Genomic DNA, 16,361 nt, shown 5'->3' on the forward strand with positions numbered 1-16,361 from the left:
GCAGACCCCCCTGCGGCCCCTGCCCTCCGTGGGGGTCGGGGGAGAGGGGTTGGAGCCCCCCCGGAGGGGGTGATGCTGCGGGAGGGTGGTGCGGTGCTCCTAAAGGTGCCCCGGGCGGCCGGGGGCTGCACAGCTCGGCCTCGGGTGCTGCCGTCCTACATCGGCCCCATAAAGCCAGCGAGGTGGCCGCGAGCTGCCCCTGCTTCGGCAGAGCGTGGGGGCAGCACCCCCAGACCAGCACGGCACAGGGCCGGTGTGTGCTGCCCTTCCTTCCAGGGCTGGGCGCTTTGATGCCTTGTACAGCGTGGATGCTATCCTGGGACTTCCCCCAAAAATACATCCCCCAGAAATACATCCACCAAAACTCCTTTGTCCCACCTATTCCTATTCCTATTCCTATTCCTATTCCTATTCCTATTCCTATTCCTATTCCTATTCCTATTCCTATTCCTATTCCTATTCCTATTCCTATTCCTATTCCTATTCCATCTCCTATTCCATCTCCTATTCCATCTCCTATTCCATCTCCTATTCCTATTCCATCTCCTATTCCTATTCACTCTTACCGAAAGAGCAAGAGCACATTTCCTGGAATAACAGGGCGATGCAAGTGGGGAACATGAAATAATTCTGCACCTTCGCTATGCCACAAGACACCTCCGAGCCCAAGGTCTCCTTCGCAGGACTCGGAAGGAAGGGGTCAGGTCCCCGGCAGGTAATGGGAGCAGTAATGGTAATCGATAAAAGGCAGGAAGAGGTTTTCCTTGAAGGCTGAGGTGCTCCTTGCTGCCGTTCAAGATAAGCAGGGCTAACAGGCAGCCTCGTTTACCTTTTCCCCAGGAACCTGCCCCAAGGCAGAGCAAGCCCTCCTGGTGAGCCTGCCCAATGCTGGAATGCAGCCCCCGGCCTGCCCAGTCCTTACAGAGCTCAGCCCTCACTCACGTTGTCCCAGACGGTGCCAATCAAGAGGATTTTTGACTTCAGCCCGAGCATGGATGTAATTCATTCCCAATGAGCTGACTCCTCACTGCATACATGTATTATCCAGGCTCAAATCAAAGCGAGGGCAGGGCAGTGGCTGGCCAGTCAGTCTCTGGGGGGTTACCGTGTTATTCTGAAGATAAATCAGCCTATTTGTCCTTTCCCTCTTTGACCTAATGTTAGTTGCTCTCCCCACTCCTTCCCATCTCCCTATCCCTGTCATTACCGCCTCAAATGTCCAAGAGGGGATTTCTCCTGCCCTGGAGAACACGGACAGATGTCTTCTCATGGCTAAATGTCAGCCTCCTGCCCGGTCCCTGATGCTGCTCACAGGGCCTGGAACCAGCAACCTCAAGGATTCACCCCACACTTTCCTGAGCCCGGCCGTTTGCTGAGCCTCTGCCAGCAGCAGCCCTGGTTTCCCTCACGGGTTTGAGGTTGTTTGGGAGGGGTGCCCCATGCCACGATGCACTGACTGCCTTCAGCTGCTCTGGGCTGGGCATTGGGGTCATTAACAGCACGCTGATTGCTCGTGCTGGCCCTATACAGAGCATTTTAGCTCGAGTCCCTGGCTAGAAATGTGCAGCCACAGGGTCTGGAGCCCTGCTGGATATCACAGGGATTTCTTTAGGTATCAGCTCAGTCCAGGTTAAGCTGCCGGCACTTCAGGGCAAGAAATCTGCCACAAAACGAATTTGAACCTCAACACAGCATCCTGCCGAGATGCCCATTGCTCCCTGCAGGCCTTTGACACCTCTGCCTGCTTTGTGGCAGGCAAGGACAAGCGCCGGGAGGTTCCACATCAGCACACGCACCCCCTGGGGTGGCTGCTCTCCTCCCTCCCCGCCACATAACAACCCCACCGCCAGCCCAAACGCCGCCTCTCCCTGGGCGTTTTTCCCTCTGTGTGATGCTCCCGAGACTCTTTGACATTGCTTTGACTCTGAGCAGTTAACGTGGTGCCCTCGATAAAGTGGATAACGCCGGCTGAGCCTTGCAGAGATAAGAGCGGCACTTCGCAGGACCCGGCGAGCACCAGGCAAGTCCTCTGCCAACAGATGAAGATATGCAAGCGCAGCAGAAGCTTTATGGCCAATTAATGACTGGAAAGGAGCTAGATAGCAGAGTACTTGCGGCTACCAAGCTCCAGCTCAGGCCACCCAGAGGATTTGCTGCTCCAAAGCAGCCAAGGCCGGGTTTATTGGCAGCCAAGCTCCATGCTGCAGCCTCCAGCACTCGCTGGAAGGGAGCAGCCTCTGCCCTTCCCGTGCCATGGTGTTTGGAGCAGAGGCAATGAGGGCAGTACACTCAGGAGGAGGGGGATCTATTACCCCAGGTATTTACCCCTTCACATCCCTGCGGATCCGCTGCCCACAGAGAGGCAGAGACCTTCGCTTCACAAAATAATTGGCCTTACAAGCGAGGGGAGCAATACCCTGGTGTGGCTGCCCATGGGGTTGAGCCCTATTTTTAGATTCTCCATTGCCTAGCAAGGTCTCCAACGAGGTATAAGCTGGAGCTGGAGCCTTTTTGCCATCAAACTGTTTGAATCCCCCGTGGCTTCTCCGCAGACTCATTAGCGCTGGGTTATTGCTATGCTCCTCTTTCAGCAGGGACTCTAATAAAGTTGGTTTTCACAACCCAGCCAGCTATTTTATGAAACTTTCTAGCACCGACAACCTCAGGGACCTCCTTCAGATGTTAGTGCAGTTGTCCCCGTAGTGGAAAGAGAAGTGCAAGGACTGAAAGTTCCCTCTCCTCTCCCCAGACAGATCAGATGCAGGATGGCTGCTCTCACACTCGTTTAGGCACAGAAATGTCTCTGCTCACCCAGGTGGCTCTGTTCCTGCAGACCTGGGCTCCCCCCATATCCCAGCAGGGAGCTCTGGCTCTTGGGGAGCTGTAGTTCCCTCTCCACGCCCCAACATTACACAGTTCCCATAAGATCAGCAAAGTGCTGAGCCTCTGCCTTACCATGGAGGATTCTGTTCCTTTCCAACTAATGCATTTACTGCGTTGGCCAGCAATTAAGTGCGTGAGAGGCACTGGGCGAAGACCCTCTGCTTCCAGGGGAGATGCTCGCCTCCCGCAGCAGGTTCTAAAAGCACTGAGCGCTCCAGAAAGTTACTCAGCCCCACGCAGCCACTGGCCCCAACCCTGCCGAGCTCAGCACAAAGCAGCCCCAACACACTGACCCCCCTTCCATCACTGAAGTTCCCTCCCGTTAATTAGAAATGCAAAAATAACCAAGAAATTATCTGATGTCTACATGAGTATTAATAAATGAATGTGATGCAGGGATGCAGCAGGCAGGGACCAGCACCCCATCCTGGTCACAGACATTTTTCCAGGGTCCCCCACCTCTCCCCATGCAGAAAGCAGGAGACGGGTTACACGAGAACCCATTTGCTTTGCTCCAGCCTTTTAACCTCTGCATTTTAATACACTTTGCAAATGGTAATTAAAATGCAGGTAACTCTCTGGGTGGGCAGAGAAGGGAAAAATGGCACCAAGTGGCGGGGGGAGAGGCTTGGAGGCCTTTGGAGGGTGGAGAGAGGCTATGGGGGAAACAGCAGGTCTGCTGGATGCACCTTTGTCCAAAAGCCAGAGCAGTGCCTGAACATTTTGGGGTGACTCTGCTGTCCCTCTGCCAGCAGACAAGGGACAGGGCACGCTGAGCTACCAGGCTGTGAAACCCTAGCACTGGGCTCCATCCTGCTGGTAGTTCATGCCCAGCTAGGACCTGAGCCATGCTGCTAGGGGCAGACATAAGGGGCTGTATCCGACCCATCCTCAGCTCCATCTTAGTCCCCAGCACCACTGGCCATGCAGGGGACATGGGTCACCAGGGCTGGCTCCTTTTTGCGGCTGTTTCTCTGCTCTGTCCCAAATCCTTGGGCAACACAACAATGAGACAGGCCTGGACACACTCACCAGGGACGTCAGCAAGTTGCCCAAAGCCGGGGCAAGCTCCATCCCTCATTCCCCAGCTCCCAACCCATGGTGGAGGCATGCAGATGCCATCCCCACACAGCAGCAGCAGCCCCAGCCCATAGAGGCAAGCGGGGCCTGGCCAGGCTGGACTTTGGGGGTCAGAAACGCGTCGGCCTGCATTTATTTTCCCTAACAACAGCGATCTCTCTGTGTATTTTCGCTCTGTTTTCCTAGGCTCAGCTGCCTCCTCAATGAAATGTTTCCAAAGCAGCCCGGCTCGGCGGCGCGCCAGCCCCGGCTGCCAGATGAATGGGCGGAGGAGGAGGGACCCATTCCTCTTCTTGACACGGCATCGCTGCACAAGAGGCCTCTGTTGACATTAGGACTGGCTGTTCCCCCCTTCTCCCGAGAGGATCTGCCCATCCCAGGCAGGAGCAGCACACAGGGCCGAGGCAGCGGCACCACGGACCAGCCCTCGATGACAAAGACGCACGGGGCAGCATCGGTGTCACCCTGGCTGTCCCCTCAGACACGCAGGACATCACCCAAGCTGCTGCCCTGTCCCCAGGCCGAAGTGTGTCAATAGTGAGAGCTCTGCTGCTGCCTGGGATGCTGGTGGTGGGGAGAGGGCTGTGCCTGCTCTCGTGGAAAAGAGGCCAGGCAGGCATCGATAAGATGAATTAGTTGTCTCAGCAGCACCGGCAAAATGAGCGAGAGGAGGGGAGCCCGTGAGGCCCGGCCTGCTTTGTTTCAATTACAGCAGCTGCCAGAAGAAAAAGATAACCTCGATATTGATGGCAGGAGCAGCAGACAGAGGTGCCCTTGTGGGCTGCGAGGAGCAGGTAGAGGAGGAAGGGGGAGGAGGAGGAGGAAGAAAGGAGGGGAAGACACAGAGCCAGGGAGCAAGGACCCCACAGACGGACTGATCCTGACCCACCTGCCCCCAGTGCACCTTCCATCCATCCCAGCCCTTGCTCCATGGAGCCATGTAAGCAGAAAAAACGTCCTTTGCTCCTCAGTCAGGGGTCTGGAGGGGAGATGGAGAGCTGGGGGGGGGGCATTGGGCAGGGCTCCGTGGTTAATGCCCTGCCCTTGGGGTCTAAGCCCTGGGCTCCCACCCTGCTGAAGGGCAGAAGGGTTGGGGAGATGGGGCTCTCCTGTCTTCAGCCCCTTCACCTCCCCTGGTCAGCACAGGAGAACGCAAATCTCCACCAGCCGCTGCTTTATGGAGCCCAAAATTCCCACCCTGTGCTGGGAGAAAGCCCTGGGGCCACCCCAGCACTGTGCAAGACCCCCACACACACCCTTTTGGGGCACCCCCAGAAACCAGAGCGGACAGGGTTCGCTTCACAGAGGCTTTATTCCCAACCTGGCTGTCCCCATCCCCGCTTTCTCCCCCAGGACCCTCACCCCCATCCTCCCAGCGCTGTGTGCCCTGGCCGCAGCCCCTCGGTCTCTGAGAGGGGACAAGGCCACCATCTCGCGGCCACCCACCACCACTGCACATACCCGTGTGCAAGGCCTGGAGGGTCCCCAGGGTGCGACAGCGATGGGGGTACAAGGGTTGGGGCATGGGGAGCCCACCCAGCAGCGCCCATTCCTAGTGGCCCCAATCCTCTGGGCTCATCCCATCCCTCCACGGGCACCCATGGGTGCCTGGCCGGGCTGGCAGCACCCAGCTCTGGTCCCTCCAGCCCTGCCCTGCTGCTCCGTGCGGTGTCGGCCCGCGGTGACCGGGGACATCCCGGTTTGCACCACAGGCTTCATTGAGCACGGAGAGACAGGCGGCAGAGGAAGGGTCAGAACTGAGTCCTGCGGCCAAAGCACAGCACCTTTGGGTGTCAGAGGGGGGATTTTCATCCCTGGGCATGGGGTGGAAGCGTGACCCACAGGGGGGATGCTGGAGGGGGCTGTCACACCAACGCTGCTGGTGACCAGCGGCCTGAAACGAGTCCTCGACACCTCTGGGAAGCGAGCTGGCACGCTGTGCACGCTACTGGGTTCTGCGAGGCTGCCCAGCCTGGCTTAGGGATCGCGTCCCTCCTGCTTCTGCCCGTTGGGACGGGGCTGGCTGTGGTCTCCGTGGTGGTGGTGAGCGTGGGCAGCAGCCCTGTGGTCACCGCTGGGCTCTGGGGCTCTCTCGTTGCTGCCCGCGTGGTGGTGAGGGTGGAGGGGCTTGTGCTGGTGGTGGATGGGGGCCTCTGACTCCTTCTCCTCCTGGTCAGGAAGCGGGCTCGGGGTTACAGGGACCTCCATGGTGCTGTTAGCCTGGGAAAAGTAACACAAGGGCTGGTGTGCTATGGGAATGAGCGCACAGCCCCACAGTGAGCCTGCAAGCACACCTGAGAGCGGGTGTGAAAGCAGAACAGCATCCACCATGCAGAAACAGGCATGGGATAGATCCCTGGCTCTCTAGCCAGGACACAGGGCAGGCAGGAGAGGCTGGAGCCCAAGGGGAACAAACCTCTTTACACACATCCCTTGGTTCAAGCTGGCTGTGCTCAAGGGAGATCCTGAGCCAGAAAAGGGGCCTTACATTCAATGTTTCTGTGTGAATTTTTCCTCTAGGCAGGGACTGATCACCTGCTGAGCCCAAATCCATGTGCTTTGCTTCGCTGCAAGCATGCCACCTCTGCATCCATTGCCTGCCCCTTTCTTTTTTCAGGCCAATAGCCCGAGTTAGCTGTTCCAGGCCAGCTGCTGCAGACCACCACAACCCCATGAGCCCCCTCCTCCTCACGTAGTGCCCTTCTGCACCCCTCCAGCTTCCAGCCCCCTGCTCCCCACAGCAGCCCTTCTTCCCAGCTGGCGATGAAGCCCCACGGCACCATACCTCGTGGGTGCTGTTGGGGTAGAGGGAGCAGTTGCCACAGAAGTCCTTGCTGTGGGTGAAGCGGATGGCCGACTCGACGTAGGGGAAGTGCAGGAAGCTGTAGGGCAGCTGGATGTGGAAAGCCAGGCGGCCACAGCTGCGGGGCAGAGCAGGGGATGAGCTATGGGGGCTGCACAGGAGGGAGACCCAGGGACGGGCAGGGATGGTGACCCCAACCCTACAAGGGGCTCCTTCCCGCAGGGGAGCCCTCACCGGTCGTAGACGAGGAAGTCGTCCTTGTCCCCCCCCAGCAGCTGCCAGACGTCGGGCTCCTGCGGCTGCTGCTGGAAGACGGGGACGCCCGGGGGGGCCTGGCGCTGCAGCTCCCCGAACATGGCACGGGAGAGCGGCGCCTGCTCGTTGACGATCATGTAGCGGACGTCGGCCATGCCCTGCCGTGACAGCCTCTGCTGCAGGCCCCCGAGGCTGCGGGGAAGGAGGAGCTGAGGGGAAGCCGCCACCGCCGCCACCACCACCCGAAATGGCGGGGCTGGCGGGAGGGGGGGGGCGGCCCTCACCTGTGGGCCTGCCGCAGGCAGAAGTGTCAGCTGGCCTTGAGCAAAGCCACCACCGTCACCTGCCCCGCCGCCTCCGCCATGGGGCTGGAGCCGTTGATCTGCCATGCCGGGGCCTCCCGGCACAGCCGGCTGCCGTTGGTTGCCCCCTCGGAGGCCAAGGCCAGCCCCAGCCAGGAGGCCAGGGCCAGCACCAGCAGCCCCATGCCGGCGCCGGCGGGGAGCTGGGGGAGGACACAGGGTGTCAGTGCCCCCACGCCGGGGCTGTGCCTGCCCGTGGGGACTGCCCCGCTTCCCCCAGAGACCTCCTCTGCCTTGCTGACCCCAGAAGTTGAGCCCAGGGCTGGTTTGGGGAGCCAGGCAGCCCCCGCACCCCAGCCGCAGGGACGGGGGCGGTTTAACCTTCAGGCCACCTTGAAGGTTCTTGGCGCCCCAGCAAGGGCTGGGGGGGTTACACAGACCCTTTAACCCCCCTGCCCCCCAGTATCTGCCCTACTCTCCCTTCCTCCCGCAGCCCCCCAACCCTGTCCTCACCACGGTGTGCCCCATCCCACCACGATCCCACACGTCTTATGGGCAGGGGGAGGGCATGGGGCTGTGGGGACAACCCAGGGAAGGGGTGGGGGGGACATGGGATCCTGATGGGAGAGATGTCCCTAATCCCCAGCCCTCTCCCCCACCCAAGAACGAGCCCTCAATACCGCACTTGTCCTCGCTGCTGTCCTTTGGCCAGACCTCAGCTCCCAGCTCTCGGCAGTGCCCAGCTGGCCCCTGCCTCCCTTTTATCTCCTGACCACTCTCTCCGCCCAGGAGGGAGGAGAAGCGCCCGGCTGCAGCAGGGGGGATGCTCCCCGGCCCCCGCCGCCCTCCTGGGGACGGCAACAAGGCCCCCTCTGTCCCCACCAGGCCCCGCTGCCGCAGCTGAGCCCCAGCCATGCCAGGGCAAAGCCGTGCCTGGTGCTCAGTTCACACAGCGGGTGCCGCAGCAAAAAGCCAGGCACATGGCCCCAAAAACACTGCCACGGGCTGGGTGGCACTGCCAAGGGCACCGCTCGCCCTGCTGGCACCACTGGGACCCCAAAAAGCTTGTCCTGAATCCTGGGGTGCCGGGGCTCCTCGCCTTGCTTTGGGGGCCACCCTGTTGGGCCATGGCCACTTTAGGGTCGCATATTCACCATCGAGCTGTGTAGGGCCACCAGGGTCACCCCCAAGTGCCAGCCCCAAGCACCTCCTGCCCTGGGGTGCATGGAGCCGGAGCGTCCCCCCCCTAAAAAAACCCCACATGGCAATTGCTCGCCGCCTCGGCCCCACACTGACATCTCCGCAAATATTTGAGCAGCTTTATCGTCCCGGGGGATCTGTACAAAAACACGATAAGCCGGGGAAGGGCAGCGGCCATAAACACAGCCGGGGACACGGCGACACGGGGAATGGGACGGGACGGGACGGGACGGGGCGGGGGGGGGGGTCCGAAATGGGGGCACTGGGGAGGGTCGGGGCTGCCAGCAGCGACCTGATACCGAGGGATGCGGCAGGGCAGAAGGGCAGAAGGGCAGAAGAGTGGGGACAGCCCCCCCCGGGGCCGCCCCGTCCTTATGGGGGAGGAGGGCCCGGCTCCCCGCACCGCCCCGGGGCGGGCCCGGCCTCCAGCCCGGCGTCCCCTTCGCCCGGAGCCCGGTGAGCCGGCGGCGTGCGCGGGGACAGCCGGGGATGGCCCCTGGGGGGCTTTGGGGGGATTTAGAGGGGTTATGGGGGGCTCAGCTCGGGGTTGGGGGCTCCCCGTGTCACCCCCAGTGGGGAAGCGGGGTGGGGGATCCCGGGGTAAAACCCTTCTATTTTTTTGGGGTGACACGTGGGTCTCCCCACCGCACCGCACCCGAGTTTTTTTTTTTGGGGGGGGCCACAGTCCTGCTGCGTGCCGCTGTGGGGTCACATCTCTCGTCCCCTAACCCCCCCCAGTCCCACAGTGTGGGGGCAGGAGGCTGCTCTCCCCTTGCCTGCCACCCGCTGTGACTTTAGGGCAAGGTCACTGCCCCAGCCCCATCCCATAGCCCCCAGTCCACCCATTGCACTTCCAGCTGCGGGTACAGGATGCCTCCCCCAGACCCCCCAACCTCCCTATGACACCCCTGAGGGGCACAGGGCTACAGAGGGATGCACACAAGTGCACTTGGGCTCCGTGCACAGCAGGGGAATAGCTTCCCATGGCTGGTGAGCCCCCACTAACCCCTGCCATCCTCCCACAGCGTGCCCAGGCCATGGCGGCGTCGCTGAGCCGCCCCTGCTTCATCTCCCTCCACGTGCCCTACAGGCAGCGCTGGGCCCAGGACCTGGCCGCCTCCTTTCGCTTCCACCCCGTGGCCGTGCGGGAGACGCCGCGGGTGAGGCAGCTGGCCCTGCGCCGGGGAGCCGCCGTCTTCCTCCTCAACCAGCGCCTGGCCCCATCCAGGGCCCCCTCCCCTGATTTCCTCTACGACGTGGACCCCCAGCCCGCTTTGGGGACGGCCTCTAATGTCTGCTTCGAGGTAGAGGACGTGCCGGGGCTCTGCGAGCGGCTGTGGGGCCGGGGGTGCTCCGTGCCCGTGCCCCCCACTGAAGTGAGCGATGAGGGCGGCTCCGTCACCTACGGGGTGGTGAGGTCCGTGGTGGGCAACATCAGCCATACCCTGCTGGACCGATCCCGCTACCGGGGACCCTTCCTGCCCGGCTTCCAGCCCGTGCGGGGAGCACCCCACGAGGCAGGGAACGGGGTGGAGATCACCAATTTCGACCACATCACCTACGTCTGCCCGCGGGGCGGCGCGCGGGCGGCTCTGGACTGGTACCAGCGCTGCTTCGGCTTCCAGCGCTTCCTGCTGAGCCCGCAGGAGAGGCTGGCCGAGGGCTACGTGCTGGGCGGGCAGGGTGTTGGCATGCTGCTGCTCGCCCTGCAGAGCGCCCAGGGCTCCTCGGGGCCCAGCTGCAAGCTCGTCCTCGCCGAGTCCCTCTCCAAGGACAGCCCCAATCAAGTCGACACCTTCCTCGCGCAGCACGGCGGGGCAGGGATCCAGCACGTCGGCCTCTGCACGCCGGATATTGTTTCCACCACCAGGGCCCTGCAGCAGGCTGGTGTGCGGTTCTTCATGCCCCCCACCACCTATTACAGCCAGCTGGGCAAGGAGGAGGAGATCCGAGGGGCTGGGCAAGACCCCGACATGCTGGCAGAGCTGGGCATCCTGCTGGACACCACGGTGCCTGGGGAGAACAAGGGGCCGTGCACTGATGGCACAGAGAGCCCTTCCCGGAATTACTTGATGCAGATCTTCACCCATCCCATCTTCTCCGAGGAAACCTTCTTCCTGGAGCTCATCGACCGGCGGGGAGCCCCTGGCTTTGGGGAGGGCAATATTCGGGCGCTGTGGAAAGCTGTGCAGGTCTATATGGACCAGCGGCAGTAGAGGCAGCCTTGCTGCAGCAGCTCCCCTTCTCTCCAACCCAGCCCTGGGGCAATACCCCACTGTAGGGCTTCCAGCAGGCGCCTGGCAGAGCCCAGGATGGCAGGGACCAAGGGACGTCTCCAGCACAACCCCGAGCCAACACCAGCAGTGCAGCAGCAGGTTGCTTGGGGCCAGGTCCAGTGGGGCTCTAAGCACTCCTGGGATGGAGGTTTCCTTCCCCTCCTTGGGCTCCCACTGATTTATCAGCCTTACAGTAATATTATTCTGCCTTAATTTCATGTGAATCTAATGAGACCTGTGCCTGCAGCACGGCCAAGGGCACTGCTGGCACAACAACCCCACGTGGGGGGATGAGGAGAGCACTATGGACACTGCAGCTCACCACCAGGTACCAACCAGAGCATCGTCAGCCCCAGAATAGGGAAAGTGACTGCCTCTTTCTCACCTAAATTAAAGAGTTTTAAAGAGTTAACCTCAGAGATCATCATAACTTTTTCTTCTCCTGTTTAAGATTTGCTGAGTGCCAGGTGAGGATGGAAGGGCCCTTCCCACTGCCCAAAGGAGCCTGTCCCCAGCCCTGTGGTCCCTCAGGATGAGGCCACCCGCCCCTCTAACACATCCCCCAGGCCCCATGGGGTGTCCTGCTGCAGGAGGGCTGAGAGCTGCCCTTCCAGCAGAGGTGCTCTGGGTGCCTTACCTAGGAGCAGAGGGGTTGGGGGCACCCATGGGAAGGGGTGCAATAGCCAAGGCACCGCTCTCACAGCCCAGACACCACCAGTACAGACTTGGTGTAGCAGAGCCACGCTGCAGCAGAGGCAGAAAAATCACTTCAAAACTTAAAAACACCACCTTTGGAGATTTATTAGAAAGCCCACGGCTCAGATTCAGTAAAAACAAGCATCAAAAGGGCTAGGGGAGGCATGAGGGTACAGCAGCATCCCCAGTCGCTGGCTGGTGGCCGAGTTGCAGACGTGTGCCAGGGCTCGTGGGCAGCCGGGGCCGTGTCCTTCCTGCTGCCCGGGGTGGCTTCAGCCGAGCAGGGAAGGTGAGCCCAGCCCCGGGTCACATCCAGCACCACGCTGGTCCCCCCGTGAAGGCCGGGTGACGTGCTGGTGGCCGTGGGGCTGGAAGAAAAAGCACAGGAGACCGCTACAGGGCCACGGCGGGACCCGCTGCCACCCTATACCCTGCATGAGACTCACCACCGTGTGGGTCCCCGGTGGTCTCGGCTATCGCAGAGGGCATCAGGGTGGGTTGGGAGCCCGGAGGAAGGCGCGGAGGGAGAGCTGTGTCCCGGGGCGGGTGCTGCCCCCTGCCCCTGGCTTCGCGCCCTGCTTCCGCTTGGAGCCCTGCAGGAGAGGGGCTGGGGCTGAGCCAAACCCCCAAAGACCCCCCCCAGGGGACAAAGCCAGCCCGGCAAATCCCCCCCTGCCCACAGGATGGCTCCTGCACACCCACCTTGGCAGGGCCGCTCTCCTCCCCGCGCTGCCGCTCGCACGCCTTCAACACCTGAAAGGAGCCCAGGAGAGCCCAGGGCTGATCAGCACCCAGGGCAACGCGCTGGGAAGTCCCCACAGGGGTTAGGGGGTACCCCAGGTGCTTTCAGGACCCCAGGAGACGGAGGGGAGGGAAGTCCCAGCTCTCCCCAAACACCTTCTTCATGGCCGTGGACACCGCCGAGGCACGGAACTCCTCCTCTGTGACCCAGCGGGACGGGGATGAGGCAAGGTCCAGGGTCACGTCCCCGTCCAGGGGCAGGGAGTACACCACATAGGTCTGGTGGATGTGAGAGAAGACGTGGACAACCTGCAAGGGGAGGGGGAGACACTGAAACTGGCAGCCTGCAGGCAGCAGGGGATGCACAAACACACTGCCAGGGCCCTGAAGAGCCAGGCAGGGTGTGGGACCGGTGCCAGCAGGGGACAGGATCCCCCCTCCCGTGCTGCATCCCCCATCGCTGAGCATGTGGGGCTTGCCCCACGCCCCACACTCACCTCCCCCATGAACCGCAAGCTCCCCGCTGCCACAGGCAGCCCCGTCCACGCCTGGAGGTGATCCCGCAGCACCTCCCTCTGCTGCTCCTGCTGCAGACCCGGAGCCAGCAGCACGCTGGGGAACTCCCAGAGCCCAGCCAGGAGCCCTGGGGAGAGGGGACAAGAGGGACATGAGCCAGCAGGAGGTGCACCCAGGGGTGCCGAGCCTCTCACAGCCCAAGAGGCTCCTTTCCGAGTCCCAGCACTCCCTGGCTGCTCTGCCCAGGTGCTTTTTTCCCCTCTCCCACCCGCCTGGGTACCCGAGCTGGGTCTCTGCACGATCAGGTACTCCAGGGCCCCGCGGCGGCCCCTGCGCTCCAGCACGCACGTGGCCGTTTGCTCCACCCGCGGCTGCTTCTTCGCTGCTTTGCGGGGGAAGTTGGTCACCCCCAGGCTGCTGTCCCACGGCTCCGCGGCTGGGGGGCACAAGGGACAGTCCCCAACAGCTGCAAACACCAACACAAAGGTCACAGCAGGGCCCAGACCCGGTGCCACCACCACCAGGATCGACCCTGGTGCTTACCGCAGTCCTCGACATCAGGCACCGGGGGGAGTTTTCCCAGTAACTTCTGAGAGGCCAAGGCCAGCTCCTTCTCCACCTGGAGAGGGGACAGGAGAGGGGACAGCTGGCAGCCCACAGCCCCCAGCAGGCTGGGAGGGGACAGTTTTTGGTGCCACACCTACCCTGAGCCTCGCTCGGCAGTGCTGCTTCACGGGGCACTCCCCGCACAGCGGCGCCTTGGGCGTGCACACGGTCGCCCCCAGCTCCATCAGGGCTTGGTTAAAATCCCCCGGGCGGCTCCTGTCCACCAAGGCATTGGCCATGGCCCTGTGAGAAACAGCAGTGAGGGGCAGGGAGCCCCAAAACAGCATGAATTGCAGCTCCTGCCCGCGAGGGGAGGATGCTCCCAGGCAGGCAGAGGCCACGCAGGTCCTTTCTCCTGAGCTTCCCAAAAGCTCCTGCACCCCTGGCCTCCCCCTGTTGCAGGTTCAGCTCCCGAAGGATCCTGCCCTCAGCCACCATGCAGCACAGCCACAAATCCCTCAGGGCTCCCCTACCAGAGGCGGTCGATGACGGGCGGGCTGCTGGGGTCAGCGCCGATGCAGCGCAGGCGGCAGAGGACACGGATCACGTTCCCATCCACGACACCCGTCGCCTGCAACCAGGAGCAGGGGTTACCACCTGCACCACAACGCCAGGAGAGCCGGGCACAAAGCTCAGGGAGCCCTCAGCTCGCCAGATCCAGCAGCAGGACCCGGCCAGGAGCGGGGCTGGGTGGCAGCGAGGGGAGACGCGTCCCCGCCGGCCACCAAGAGCTCTCACCTGCCCGTAGGAGATGGAAGCGATGGCTCCTGCCGTGTAGCGGCCCACTCCTGGCAGAAGTTTCTGCAGCTCCTCGGCTGTCCTGGGCATTTGGCCGGCCAGCTCGGACACCACCTGGGAGACAGAGCAGCCAGGGCAGTTGAGCTGAGTGTGTAGATGTGACCCACAAGAAGGGGTCCCAGCCACGTAGCCTTGTGCCAGCAGCTCGCAGCCCCAGCAAGGCAAGGCAGACGCGAGCCAGCACCCACCCAAACACCCAACACCCCAGCACCTTCCTCGCTGCCTCCTGCAGACGCTTTCCTCGGGAGTAGTAGCCGAGTCCTGCCCACAGCTCGTTCACCTCCTGCCCCAAGAGACACAGAGCAGCGTCAGATCGGGCACGGAAAGAGCCACGAGGGCAGGGAGAGCACCCAGCCCCAGCGCTGCTCACCTCCAGCGACGCCTCTGCCAGCGCCTGCAGCGTCGGCCACTTCTGCAGAGCAGGGGGAAGGTGACAAGGGAGGGACGAGCACGGCCGTGCTCTGCCCCTGGGGTCTGCCACAGGCAGAGGTCATGGCCACCAAATCAGGGACCTGAGGGCACACCATGAGGAGCACTCACCTGCATCCAGCGGTTGTAGTAGTCGATCACCGTAGCCACCTGCGTCTGCTGGAGCATGATCTCAGACACCCACACTGCCGGCAGCACGCAGGGGTCAGAGCAGAGGTGCCAACACCACCCACACCCCTCACAGCACGGGCTGTGGCCACCCCAGTACCGCAGCAGCATCCAGCCCACCAAACCCCATCCCACCAGACCCATGCACTGTCCCACAGGAGCTCCCTCAGGCACAAAGCTGCCTCTCAGACCCTCCAGAGCCACGTGAGTGGGGCTCAGTGGCTCCTGTGGCCACGTCAGGGGCCCAAGCAGCTTGTTGTAAGGATGGGAGCTGAAGCCACAGATCCTCACAAGGCCACATTGTACGTCCAGGTCAGTAACAACACAGGGTGCAGCCCCTGCTCCTCACCTGCATACGCCCGTCTGTTGGCATCCGGCTCAGTCACAGCCTGAAAGGGGAAGAAAACAGAGCATAAGAAACGGGGACACAGCACCCCAGCACAGGGAGACCTGCATGTGGAATAAAATTGCTCATGGTGTGTTTTGAACGCTACATAGGAGTATAAAAGATATTTCCTCAAGTGCCCAGATGTTCTGACTTCAGGTTGATCGAGCAACAGCAGATTTAAACACCACAGGACAGCCTTGCAGCTCCCAGCACTACTCAGAGAGATGCTGCTGTAAAGCTGACGCCCACCCCCAGCACCCCGATGGCTGTCAAACCACCTTTTGCCAGGCCTAGCACAGAACAGATAAGAGCTGTAACAGAAGTGCTTGACAGGCTTAAAGCAACAGCAGAAAACCCTTTTGACAGCTGTAGGATACCAAAGACAGGATTAAAAAGTGTCCAGAAGACAACTGGATCAAGGGAGAAGCGCTCAGGCTCAGAGACTGAGAATTTCAGATCCACCCCACGTTACTGTTCACGTTTAGGCACTCCCCTACAGATCACCCATCACATAATTACCGGCACCACCTGTAGCACCATCCCATCCCCACCACCTCCTCCCATTTTCATGCAGCTGAGGGAAGCCTCGCCTCAACAAAACCACCGCAGCCAGCATTGCTCCCCCGGGGCAGAGTGCTGGGCTCCCCGCCGCAGCAGCCCCGCTCGCCCTTACCAGCGCCCTCCAGGGCAGGTCCCTCTTGCTCTGGTCGTACCACGCCAGCAGCCTGCCCCGCAGCGCCTCCACCTCAGCGGGGTCCCCGAAGAGGTGCAGCGCGGCTGGGGGAGCGGGGCGCCCTGCAGGGAGAGCAGCACGGGGTCAGGGCACAAGGAGAGAGCGGGGGCTGCGTGAGCGCCTACGGCACAGCACCGCCAGGGCCCCGGTGGGGACAGCGGCCACAAACCGGGCACAAACTGGGCACAAACCGGGCTGCCCGCCCCCAGCCGCCCCCAGCTCCCCGCAGCCTCCCCACCCTGCGGGCACCTCCGGGGGCCGCCGGGCCCTTGCTGCCCTTCCCGGCCCCGGGGGCCGCCCCCCTGCCCCGGCCGCCGCCCCTGCGGAGCCCCCGGGCGGCCGCGGCCCGCAGCGGGCCCATGGTGGGACCGGGGGGGCCTCCACGTGCGTTTTTCCCGGGAAAACACCCCCCCCAGCCCCGCCCCCGCGCGCGGACCAATCAGAGAGCCGCTTGCCCCGCCACAGCCAATCGCAGACGGGTGTGGGG

The 16,361-nt window shown here is 62.4% G+C and overlaps 3 protein-coding genes across 7 annotated transcripts; 1 reads left to right on the plus strand and 2 right to left on the minus strand.

The window, feature by feature from the left end:
• Positions 1-5,256: 5,256 nt before the first annotated feature.
• LOC311440690 (selenoprotein Pb-like) lies at positions 5,257-8,076 on the minus strand. 2 transcript variants are annotated; one of them, XM_084527878.1, is made up of 5 exons: positions 8,004-8,076; positions 7,306-7,526; positions 7,001-7,213; positions 6,749-6,884; positions 5,257-6,183 (listed from the first exon to the last, which is right to left on the minus strand). In XM_084527878.1, the coding sequence occupies exons 2-5, from the start codon at positions 7,506-7,508 to the stop codon at positions 5,941-5,943; spliced, it is 795 nt and encodes a 264-aa protein (XP_084384004.1). In that variant the 5' UTR covers positions 7,509-7,526; positions 8,004-8,076; the 3' UTR covers positions 5,257-5,940. The 2 variants fall into 2 exon arrangements, with proteins under 2 accessions (XP_084384004.1, XP_084384005.1); XM_084527879.1 differs by having other exon boundaries at positions 8,009-8,067.
• An 818-nt stretch (positions 8,077-8,894) lies between these two features.
• Positions 8,895-11,211, plus strand: HPDL (4-hydroxyphenylpyruvate dioxygenase like). Its single transcript, XM_084527705.1, has 2 exons — positions 8,895-8,979; positions 9,549-11,211. Exon 2 carries the CDS (start codon positions 9,561-9,563, stop codon positions 10,737-10,739), a length of 1,179 nt encoding a protein of 392 aa, XP_084383831.1. The 5' UTR covers positions 8,895-8,979; positions 9,549-9,560; the 3' UTR covers positions 10,740-11,211.
• A 364-nt stretch (positions 11,212-11,575) lies between these two features.
• On the minus strand, positions 11,576-16,270 carry MUTYH (mutY DNA glycosylase). 4 transcript variants are annotated; one of them, XM_084527986.1, is made up of 16 exons: positions 16,124-16,270; positions 15,815-15,936; positions 15,103-15,142; positions 14,697-14,770; positions 14,527-14,568; positions 14,368-14,439; positions 14,097-14,210; positions 13,832-13,929; positions 13,457-13,601; positions 13,296-13,371; positions 13,033-13,218; positions 12,734-12,879; positions 12,393-12,545; positions 12,198-12,248; positions 11,942-12,088; positions 11,576-11,863 (listed from the first exon to the last, which is right to left on the minus strand). In XM_084527986.1, the coding sequence occupies exons 1-15, from the start codon at positions 16,233-16,235 to the stop codon at positions 11,984-11,986; spliced, it is 1,536 nt and encodes a 511-aa protein (XP_084384112.1). In that variant the 5' UTR covers positions 16,236-16,270; the 3' UTR covers positions 11,576-11,863; positions 11,942-11,983. The 4 variants fall into 4 exon arrangements, with proteins under 4 accessions (XP_084384112.1, XP_084384113.1, XP_084384111.1 ...); XM_084527987.1 differs by having other exon boundaries at positions 11,576-11,888; XM_084527985.1 differs by having other exon boundaries at positions 11,576-12,088.
• Between the last annotated feature and the right edge of the window lie 91 nt (positions 16,271-16,361).

The sequence above is a fragment of the Aythya ferina genome (assembly GCF_964211825.1).
Source record: "Aythya ferina genome assembly, chromosome: 8".
Taxonomy (NCBI): domain Eukaryota; kingdom Metazoa; phylum Chordata; class Aves; order Anseriformes; family Anatidae; genus Aythya; species Aythya ferina.

Coding starts and splice junctions, on each gene's coding strand:
- MUTYH (XM_084527986.1), bottom strand. CDS start 16,235: ATGGGCCCGCTGCGGGCCGCGGCCGCCCGGGGGCTCCGCAGGGGCGGC. Junction 13,602..13,831: donor CCCGTCATCGACCGCCTCTG/GTAGGGGAGCCC, acceptor TGTTTCTCACAG/GGCCATGGCCAATGCCTTGG. Junction 12,249..12,392: donor TGTCCACGGCCATGAAGAAG/GTGTTTGGGGAG, acceptor GGCTCCTTTCAG/GTGTTGAAGGCGTGCGAGCG.
- HPDL (XM_084527705.1), top strand. CDS start 9,561: ATGGCGGCGTCGCTGAGCCGCCCCTGCTTCATCTCCCTCCACGTGCCC.